The following is an 11,633-nucleotide window of genomic DNA, read 5'->3' as shown; positions in this document are numbered from 1 at the left end:
CCGCTGTCACTTTCCATATCTGGTTCTTGGGAAACTCTGTGAGATGTTATATTATGTTAAAGATATGCTATGTAAATACAAATTGTAATTGTTTCAGTGTCCTTATTTCTAACTCTCATCATATTTATATAGGTCTGGTTCAAAAACCGTCGAGCAAAGGTGAGGAAAGAAAAGATGTCTCTCTTGCAGCAGCTGGACAGTTCGAGTGAGTGCAACAGCACAGAGACAGTGGAAGAATGCCCTAAACAGTTACTGCACAGCGACATCAATTCATGACAGCTCAGCACAGAGGGACTACTACAATACACATGCAGAAATACCCCTTTGTTCTCAATCTTATTTAAATCTTAGGGAAGCAAAATGTAAAAAGACTTTTGTATACAATCTATAAATGATCATTCAGAGGAACCATCTCCTGCCTCCACCATTTACTCCTAATTTTTCCCTAAAGTAACTTTGCATCAATGTGAAACTGCCCTATTGTTCTACTTTCATAGTTTAATTTGAAGTAGTCTTACCTATTTTGTACCTCATCCATATGGAGACCCACCTTAATCAACTTGCTTAAGTTTCAAACTTTCCTTTGAGCAGATTCAGTTGAATTGCGTAGCACATATTTTTCTACTGCAAAAATAAAAACAAAATAATTTTGGAGAATATGGATTAATTTTCTTGAACCTAGAGAGCGAGTAAAGCTATAAACTGTCCGGGAAAACCCAAGATCTTTCTAATCTTAGTCAACTAATCAAATGGTGTCTAAATTCTTGGAACTCATGGCTGTATATTTATATACAAATACTTAATTTTATTGTCTTTGTTTGGTCATGGATCCAATATGCAAGACTCTCTTTGTCACTATACTATTGAAGTTTTATTGATTGTTATGTTCCCCAGAAAGTTTTTGTTAATGGTCCTCTCAGTGAAATGTTTTTAAGTGTCACAGTGGCTGTTTGTCCACCTCCTTATGTATAATGTGAGAGGTTTGGCCTGTGATGGTCAGCCTTTGCAACGACCAGGGGGCTACTGAAAGCACCATATAATGGCTGCTGTAGATTCGGAAAAGACTCTAACCTTAATATAAACTTTTCTGTAGAGCTCCATGGGAGCTGGAATTAGTTTGTAATCTATGCATTCTAGTATATGACATGGCAATAACAAGTTCTGAAGTTTCAATTTCATTAAACAACTGCCTTATTTTGCATTTGGTTGTACAATCTCACAAATCCAGTACAGATAGGTAATAAATTCCAGAGCAGAAATGGGAAATGTAATTTATAAACATACTTCTACAGGAAAACTCTTCAATGAGTTATATAATGTCTACAAAGGCAGGAACATCTTGCATTCATTCCTTCTTTACATTTTCGTGAACATCAATGAATTTTGGCTTGAAAAAAAGTAGAAATTGTTTGAGAAACTCAGCAGGTCTAGCAGCATCTGTGGAGAGAAAGCAGTGTTAACATTTTGAGGCTAGTGTTCCAAAGAAAGGTCACTGGGCTCAAACATTAACTGCTTTCTCTCCACAGATGCTGCCAGACCTGCAGAGTCACTTCAGCAATTTCTGTTTTGTTTCAGATTTGCAGCATCTGCAGTTCTTTATTTTATTTTGTCTTGAATAATCCATACATTTTTCCTTCTCATTTCACTGGTGTTTTTTTCCTCTGTTGAAGGTGTCATCTATGGTTTCTCCCTCTAGTACTCACCCAAGTGACAAGTATTCCAGATCACATTCTCAGCTTATCTGATTTCAGGAGCTATAATATTCTCTCCTGCTCCTACTACCAAACCTCCACAATTAAAATGTAAGAATTAACAGGTAGAAAAAAAGGTTAATTCTCCCTAGAGCCACAAAGACTAACTGTTGAGGCCCTAAAATTACCTTGAGAATAGAAAACTTCACAAACGCTCATGGTATCTATAGCACCAGGAAGAATACAAAATATCAGGGCAAGACCCATCTGAACCATCCAGATCTGGTGCAATCTCTTTCTCTGTAAACTCCTGGGACAGGAAGAACTGAATAAGGAAAAAACAAATGGCCAATTGGGAAAAACAAATTCTGTTGAATTCTTTCTTCATGAGACCACTGAGCTCTAGGAGAAAACAGGCATCACTGTTGGCTGTTCATAATCTTACGCAACACCAAATGTCCTTCCAATCGCAGTTCTTAAAGCAAATCCAATTCACATTGATGATTCTTTTCATTGGTAGTGGTTGGATGATGTGGGAGGGGGTGTATTACCCTAACTCCTTGCATCTCAACTTCCTCTTTTCTTATTTTGTATTGATAGATTTCCCCAGCTTCTCCAACTCAAATAACCCACCCACATAAACAAATTGTACTCCCTTCATTACCTCAATCACACTCTCAAAATCCATGGAGAGTTATTTCATCTTGGGCAACAGCCAGTTAACTGTTTACACTCCAGTTAGTTTATGCCCACCCCATTTATACACCTCTCTATTTGCACACTTTCCCTATTTTGCTTCTCATCAACTTCGAGTCAAGAATGTTGGGGTAGACTCTAAAGGGAGATTGAATTCACACTGCACTGCCACCCAAAGAAATTTTATTCCCATGTTTCTCTAATGGAAAATAAACCAATAATTCTGATGATACGCTCTGAACATGGACATTAATATCACCCTACCCTGTTTTCTAAATGAAGCGTTAAATTCCTTCCTAAATATCTCCACGCCTCTCTCTCTTATTTTAAGATATTCCGTAAAATTTTTCTCTTTGATCAATCTTATTAGACATCTATTCTAATAACTCCTTTTGTCATTCTGTGTCAAATTTTGTTTGAAGGTGTCCACATGAAGCACACTGGGATGTTATATCACATAAAAAGTCCAACATAAATGCAAGTTATTGTTAGTTTATTATCTTACTGATTTCACCACTCATCTCAAAGGCCCATCTGATTTCTCCACAACTATCTTTGCGAAGTCAGTCTTAAACCTTTTGCGTATCTTGCATAACCCCTCAGTACCTACCTCCTCATCTCAACCAAGCAGGTGTTCTTCTACTGCCTCTGGAAAATAACCATGCATGGTTCACAAATACTAGGGATTACTGCCACCTAAATGTAAGTCTATTCTAGGAGTCTGTGTATTGATTACGTCAAAACTTTTCCAAAATGAGTCACAACACGAGCAGACAAAAGCAGCGAGAGCAAAATATAAGCCTAAAGTATACTTCCACTGATGGAAATTAGGTCAGGAGGCTTCAGGAGAGAAGACAAGCCTGGTGGAAAAGATTCAAACTGATTTAAATAACAAACTCCTTACTGGAGTTATTGGTAATTATTGTAAACTTAGCTATCATCCCACACATGATCTTCCATCAAAGCATTGGCAAGGAATTCAATGACCTAAAGAACAGGCCCTCAGTGAAGGTGGTGAGGAATTGGTATCTTGTATTACAAAGAGACACCATGGCCATTGATGGTAAAATGCACATAGAAATATGTTTATTTAAGCAACATCATAAATACATGCCCAGAGCAACAGATCATTCAGAAATACATGGTCTCCACAGAAAGAGAATATGCATCAGTTAGGCAGGAGCATGCAGTAACTCGCAGGGCTGCGGACTTGAAGTTAAGACAAGAGAAGCAGAAAAACTCCAAGAAATAATAACGAGCAATGATATAAAAAGGGAAAATTTTGCTTTTTCGGTCCGTAAAAACAGCCATCCTTACCTACCTTCAAATGCCCATCTGGTTTGTACAGGCATCTTAATGCTTTGTACACTGAAACTGCAAGAACACCGTTTAGAGAGAGAATTATAAAGCATACATCCCATAGAGCAAGGTAGTGGCTATTTGCTGTATTTGGTGATTCACCAAGTTACACAAGTCTGCACCTCCCAAGTTTGATTCCCAGCCTTGTATCCAGGGAGCTGATCTCAGCCAGGACAGTGTTTAACTCGTTATAATTGGCTTCAGTTGTCCCCTTGGAATGAGAAACAAAGAGTGGATGAAACACAGTCATGATCAGTACCTACTGACACCTCCTGAAGATGTGCGTATATGAGCATTAGACCAAGGTTTCATGGATGCCTGGAATCTGTCATCCAACCCCCAGTTGGAGTTACTCAAGTAACTCATTGACTAGCTCTCATATGAAGAATGCTCTTTTGAGGAAGGTACATAAGGGAAGGTCTCCGAATCATAGAATCTTACTGCACAGAAGACTATTCAGCCCATCACACTTGTACCAGCACCTTGAAAGATGTATCTAATTAGTCCCACTCCTCCTTGAATATTTTTCCCATAGCCCTGAAAAACTTTCTCTTTTGAGTCAAAATTAGTGAACAAATAACAACCCTCTGTCTGGTCATTTTAATGTCTGCAGTGGACGGGCTAACTGACATGCTGCCAATTGGCAGCCATTTCTTCCCAAAATTGCAAAGATTTACATTTTTGTCAAGACTGAGCAGCATCACATCCGGGAGCACCTTTCGGAGACACCAACACTGCTACCTCTTAACGAGCAGATCCTAAAGTTGGGCAATTAGAAATTCCAGTGGGGACTTCAAAAACGTAGTTCAGATAACATGAGCACATGTCACATTTACAAGGGAAAGTACATTCAGAATGGGGCCAATTTTCTGAAAACTTGGCAGGTTTGGAGTGGATCAGAAGTTGGGCAGAGTGTGAGCAAGATGGAGTGAGATTTATAATAGCAGGATAGGGACAGATGTGTAGACTAGGGATAGGTAATCAGCTGGTATTGAGGGGTAGCAAGACCAGGGTCAAGATGTGATACAGAACGATTTTGATTTATATAAATATCTTTGAATTGTGCAACACAATGGTGAGGACAAAATTAGCTTTCATTTAAATAGAAAAGCAACTGAATTTGTTAGCGATATTTCCAAACAACTCATTTAAAACCGTCTGATCAAAACATGTTCAAGCATTTTTGACCCATGCTATGAGCTCTGCTATAATCACACACAGCAAGACCTGGTCAAGACCAGGCTTGGGCTGACAGGTGACATTCATGCCAAATAAGTGCCAGGCAATGTCCACCTCCAACAAGTCAGAATTATTCCCTCTGATTACTAATGGCATTACTGTCGTGAAATTCCTCACCATCAACATCCTGGGGTTTATCACTGACCAAAAACTGAATACTGTGGCTACAAGAGCAGATCAGATGTAGAATATTCTAGCCTCCTGACTCCCCCTTGCCTATTTACCACTAACAAGACACAAGTTAGAAACATGATTGAATACTCTCCACTTGCTAGAGATAAGTAAACATCCAAAACATTCAAAAAGCTCTACACAACCCTACATAAAGCAGCCATTTGTGTACTATCTACAAGATGCATTGCAGTAATCCAGCAAGTTCCTTTACAGCACCTTCTAAACCTGTAAATTTCCATCACCAAGAAGAGTAGATGGGTAATAGATGCATAGGAACACCATCTCCCTGCAAGGTCCCCTCCCAAGTTGCACACCATTCTGACTTGGGAATATATTGTTGTTCCTTCAATATTCTCCAATCCTGACAGCAGTGACTGCAGCAGTTCAAGGCAGTAGCTCACCACCTCTTCCAGGGCAATCAGGAATGGACAATAAACGTTGGTCTTGCCAATAATGCCTACATCATTTTTTGGGATGTGTCAGCTCTGTATAGAGCACCTTCTCTATTTGTCACAGGGATATCAGTTGTTGCTACAACACATGATCAGTCAGACACTTGAAAGTACATAGATTATGCATTTACACTTCTAACCATATCATTGGTGACCATGCTTTTAGTCATCTGGACTCGAAGCTCTGGAATTCTGTTTCTAAACTCACTCCCTCCCCCCTTAAAATGGTCTTTAAAATTGACCTCTTTGACAAAGGTTGTGAGAATTCCTCCATATTGTAACTCAATATCAAATTTTATTTGCTGATATTCTGATAAAATACTTTTGAATATTTTTCATCCTTAAAGGTGCTATGTAAATGCAGATAGGTGTGTGTGTAGCAAAATAATTCTGATCGTATTTTAATAAATTTTCTCTAGGCTGAATTAATTTTATAAGTTGCACAAAGTCTGAACAAAAATTTAATTAATTAACCGACAGTTCATTATTGCACCCTTCACAACATGCATTGGTCAGAAGGGGAGGCATGGTGACTCAGTGGTTAGCACTGCTGCCTCACAGCGCCAGGGACTTGTGTTCCATTTCAGCCTCAGGCAATTGTCTATGTGGAGTTTGCACATTCTCCCTGTGTCTGCATGGGTTTCCCCCAGGTACTCTGGTTTCCTCCCACAATCCAAAGATGTGCAGGTTAGGTGAATTGGCCATGCTAAATTGCCCGTAGCTTTCAGGGATGTGTGGGTTAGGTGCATTAGTCAAGGGTAAATGTAGAGTAATGGGTAATGGGTTTGGGTGGGTTACTGTTTGGAGGGTCGGTGGAGACTGGTTGAGCCAAAGGGCCTGTTTCCACACTGTAGAGATTCTATGATCTATTCTATACTATTATTCTATACTCCCCCTGGTGGTTAGAGACAAGCAATACAACATTGAAGCTTAATGATAGGAAACTTGTGGTGTTTTATGAGTTAGGCAATTTGAGGCTCAACGTAGAGTGTAAGCTTGCACTAAACCGGTTTCTTTTGCTTCTGAACAGTGAAGGTTGGGACCAGGGCAGAATCTGGTCGTGCCACATTGGTCAAACAGCCTTCCAGCTCATTGCCTAACTTTTCACAATAAAAATGGCTGCAGGGTTGCGTCTGAAGGGAGGAGACAGGGGACCACATTTTTATAATGTAGAAAGAAAGACTTGCATTTCTATAGCACCTTTCACAACATAGATGGATGTTCCAAAATGTTTTACAGCCAATGAAGTGTTCACAGTGATGTAGTGTGGACAACCAGCCAATTAGCACACAGGAAGCTCTATAATGACACCATGATAAATTATAATTAAAATCAGTGTTTGTGATTTAGCTAAGGTAATATCAGTTATAATTATAAAATACATTTCGAATTATTATGGAGGGGCAAGGTCATCTATGAAAATACATAGCTGGAGTAATTACAGACAGCACTGATCCCTTATTGGGCAGCCACATATGAACATAATCTAGATTAGAGTGGCGCTGGAAAAGCACAACAGGTCAGACAGCATCCGAGGAGCAGGAAAATCGACGTTTTGGGCAAAAGCCCTTCATCAACCCTTTCCACTCTAATCTTGACTCTGATCTCCAGCATCTGCAGTCCTCACTTTCGCCATACATGAACATAATACGTTTCAATATGGTTTGACTTCACTGAAGGGAACTTCGAGAGATTAGAATCATAGAAGCACGGAGGAGGAGTCGGCCATTTAGCCCATTGAGCTGGTTCCACTCGTTCTATCTCAACACCATACTCCTGCTCTCTAGCCATAATCCTTGATGCCTTTAGTATCTAAAAATCTATCCATTTCTGTGTTCAACATACAGTAATCAGTAATTTAGCCACCAACATTTTCTGTGCTGGAGAATTCTAAAAGTTCACCACTCTTGGTGAAATCATTCCTTGTATACAGTCCTAAATGGTTTACTCTATATCTCAAAAATGCAACCCCTTGCTCTAACACCCTCATCCACAGTCAGGCGAAACATCTTTCCTACATCTAGTCCATTCAGCCCTGTCTGAATTTTATACATTTCAACAAGATCCATGGTTTTGTTATAAAAGAAGTATTTGCAACAACTTTGACAGTGAAAGAGGGGGATGGCTAGGGGAGAGCACAGGAAAGGGATAGGGGAGGCTCAGGGGGAAGAAGGGGATGGGAGCTGGCAAAGGAGAGGGAAAGGGAGATAATGCAATGAGGAGAGGGGGACAGAAGGGGAGGGTGAAGTCAGAAGAGAGCAACAAGGGAAGGGACAGCTTATCATAAACATGAACACATTTCCAAGATCATTATTCTCAGGGGCAAGAGAAATTCTTTAAGATTTACATTAATTAACAATAGAATCAAGGGGATTAATAAAACACATGATTTTCTGCTTATTTCAGAGGAATAAATCCAGCAATCTTGTTACAAAAAACTTTTAGCACCAACCTCAATGCACTTATAGCACATTTATAAAACATCAGGAATTTCCAATGTTCCTTGCTACACGTCTGTTCATGAGTTCGGTTTAATTCACCTTGCATCTTTTCACATTATTTTCTTTTCTTTAAAAAAAAATCCAATCTTATAGCTGCCAAATTTACCATGACACACTCACTCTCTCACACATATTAATATAAGACTTTTTTACATTGATTAGTACATTAAAGTAACAAGTCCAGAGAAAAGGTGGCTTGTGTTTCCAGCTTCCACTTCAAATTTACAGCAGCTTTGCTCTTTAACTGCTAGATGACTGCTTTTTTTGATACATTTAAAACTAAACGTGGAGCAGAATAGAGGAGAGGACCATGACTGGGTGAGGGAGGCCCGTGCTTGGGGCCCTTACCTTCTCAGTGCTAATGATCAAAGCCGACTGAAATGTCAGAACCAAACTCTGATGTGGGAGGATTTTTGTTGGTGATCACTTCTTGTGATTCAGTGAAAACATTAAAATAAACCACAAGAGGCCTCTACAAAAAAAAACCACTAAACTTTAAATGAGGCCCTAGAAATGTCAATTTCTGGTTTTATAATGCAAGATTCCTGGATCTCAGTGACATTTCTTTTAAGGTCGCAGTCAGTCACTGACACCCACCAATCAAAACCACCTTGCTGCAGGTGAAACATCTTTAAAAGGTTGTTTGACAGAAGGTCCCACATGACAAGGTTCTGTAATGATATGAATCAACCTTTTAAAAAAAACACAATTGAAGACTTTAGGTGTCTGGTTTCCAATTTCCAAAATGTTCGGCTATCTGACCTGAAAATCTAAGTCAGATCTGGCTGCTAATGAGGCAACAGCCAGAAGCTACCTGTGTTCTCTCAGATCTTTTGTTTTAAGTTTTCTGATACAGGTTTTTTTTGCTCACTGTTAGAATTATGGAAGACAAAACACCAGATGTTTTCTGAAGTTGCATTTGTAGACTTTGATGTTCAGCGTGTTCTTGGTTAACCAGAAATCAGGACCCTGTCTTCACTTCTAAACTGAAACCTGGTTATCCAATGGAGAACACACTGCTCTTCATGAACTTTTCCTGACAGACAGCAATCCCAAATCTAAGCAGAATGCTGTTTGGGTATGTGGACAGCAAAGAAAGATTTCCTGCTTGACGGTTTTCCCTTTTTCCCACACCTTCAATCAGTTATTTCCTATTGCTCTGATCAAGGTGAGGAATCCTTGTGCTGGGGATTGAGTAACTACCTCTGTGTTAGCAGCAAGTGCAGACAGGGTTGGGAGGACCATGGATAAGATACAACATCCAGCTCCCTCTTTTCCAACCCTCACTGTATTGGCCATCCTCTGGCCTGTCTTATAAAGTTTAGTACCAAGCCAGGAGCAGTTCTTGCTTGAGGTACTTCACCCTGAGACCCAAATTGAGACCAACAAGCCCATTTCATAAAGAGTGCTGGCTTCTGGTCAGTTGGAAGCTGAATATGAGGGTGAAAAAGTTGGAAATAGAGGGATGAAATTCACCTTAAAATAAAAAATAATCCCCTCCTCCCCCCATTGTAAAAGATGCTGCAAATCAAATCCTACTGAGAAGGCTGGAGAATACAAATGGGTTTAGGGATTGAAAAGATTAGTGCAAATTAAATTTAAATAATGTTGAAAACTGTTACAACATTCAACCTCAATAACAATACCACAACGAAGCTTTCATCCAAATAGAAGATGGATAACTCCAAATGAATTCTCCAATTAATCTTCATCCAATTTCAAATGATCAGAATGAAAGAAGAAATTAAATGTTTCCCATCCCAGAATCTAGCAGTCCTTTGCTCTCAGGTCTTGCCAAGATGGCTGTCCTCATTCATGCCTGCAGGAAATGATGGTGATAGTAGTGATGGTTGAGGGGGAGTGGGGGAAATTGGGGACTGTCAGTGGAGTTGGGGTTGGTGCAACATCACTCATTAATATTACACAACACTTACTTAAAATGCCATATGGCAGAGTTCAGCTCGGACTAGTTAAAGTTGTGATGCCTCTGGTAGTTTAATGACATGTCCCCACTCAATGTTGAGGCTCACCTGTTAAACCAGACTACAAGATATGGGGAGACGAGAAAATGAGGAATGAATTATTGAAATCCTAAGCAGTGGTGCATATGTTAATTTTTCCTGAACTTTATTTTTGGTTTTTATTTCAACAGCATTTTATCTATTTATTCCCATCAGGCATTAACTGAAGCACTCAATAACTTATCCTTCCTGACCAGTCTCATGAAATCGCAAATACAATTTACATCCCTTAACACTCTAATATACAGCAAAGCAGTTGATAAACCAACATGACACATATTTCACTGCACAGGGAAGTTCTCATGTTCTCAGTATCATGGTTCAGGTCATAATTTTGACAGTAAACACACCTTTGGTTTTTACCAATCAAACAGACAGGAATCACAAACCATCTTTACGTACATTTATATATAATTTTATATATATATATCTTTCAATCAGTATCAAAGGAAAGGTCATCTCATCTATTTAAACTACTGTGGAATGCAGGGATATTTAATTAAGGTACAAGGCACTAGAATCAACTATGACTGCATCTAGCTGAACTAGTATCTAAGATTGTGATTGGCAGTCTTTCTCCAGAGCACAAATAAAGAACCAAGTTGAGGAGGAAGAGTAGAGTCCGAGGAGGAGGGTGAGAAGGTTTTTTTTACGACTGCATTTCTGCTCTCAGCATCCAGGGGAACCAACAGCAGAACAGTAATCTGGAATGAGAAGAGACAAGAGAGGGAGGGGAGTTGAGATAAGGACATTCTGGAATATAAAGAGCAGCAAAGATTCAGTAAGGGGTATTCAGACCCGAGACAAAACAGACGATGAGCTGAGTAAATCACCAGTCACCCATCCACCTTTTCCCAGTTGGTTGACATCGGTCTGAGAACAAATAATAAATTAGCAGCTTTATTTCTTTCTAAATTATTTCATCTTCAAGCATCTCAACTCTTTAAACTCACCAATTCCAAACTCCAGGTATGAATTATATTGCGTAAAAGCTAAGGTATAGAATTCCTCTTCCCAATATTTTTGTGTGTTTTATGCTGTCATTGACAATGATAGAAATATTTCACAAAAAACAGGTTACACATTATACACAGACCAAAGACCAAACTCATTTTGCCAAATCCATGGTTTTTGGTGACTGTTTCTCTGGCTCCTTGGTGACACTGGATAAACAGGTTTAGAGAAAGAGAAGGAACTGGAAATTTCAGAAGTCTACATGAATAACTCTCAGTTCTTATAAATTTGCTATTTCAAGCAGTGGGAGGAACAGATCGTAAGGATTAGACCTGGATCGCCCCAACAATAGGTTAGCATGGGTACAATAGGCTGAATGGTCTCCTTCAGTACTAGTAATATGTCCTGAACAGTTCCATTGTGGTGAATTTTGACTCAAAAGCATTGAAAGAGAATGAGATGTGTATTGGTGTTGAAGTCTCTCCTGCAGCACTGAAGGAGGGCAGCACTGTTGGCAACATAAATACAACACTAACCTTTATCCAC

At 39.4% G+C, this 11,633-nt stretch overlaps 1 protein-coding gene across 1 annotated transcript in view; it reads right to left on the bottom strand.

The window, feature by feature from the left end:
- Nucleotides 1-10,532: 10,532 nt before the first annotated feature.
- The window catches only part of clip3 (CAP-GLY domain containing linker protein 3), a 50,311-nt gene continuing 49,210 nt past the window's right edge, over nt 10,533-11,633 (bottom strand). Inside the window, exon 14 of the mRNA XM_043680752.1 lies at nt 10,533-10,837. Within this exon, the coding sequence (XP_043536687.1) occupies nt 10,783-10,837 (55 nt within the window). The 3' untranslated portion in view covers nt 10,533-10,782. The remainder of the gene's footprint in view (nt 10,838-11,633) is intronic.

Source organism: Chiloscyllium plagiosum, chromosome 41 (genome assembly GCF_004010195.1).
Source record: "Chiloscyllium plagiosum isolate BGI_BamShark_2017 chromosome 41, ASM401019v2, whole genome shotgun sequence".
In the NCBI taxonomy this organism is placed as follows: domain Eukaryota; kingdom Metazoa; phylum Chordata; class Chondrichthyes; order Orectolobiformes; family Hemiscylliidae; genus Chiloscyllium; species Chiloscyllium plagiosum.
Note: the sequence above shows the minus strand (reverse complement) of the source record. Positions and strands in the feature narration are given on the sequence as shown.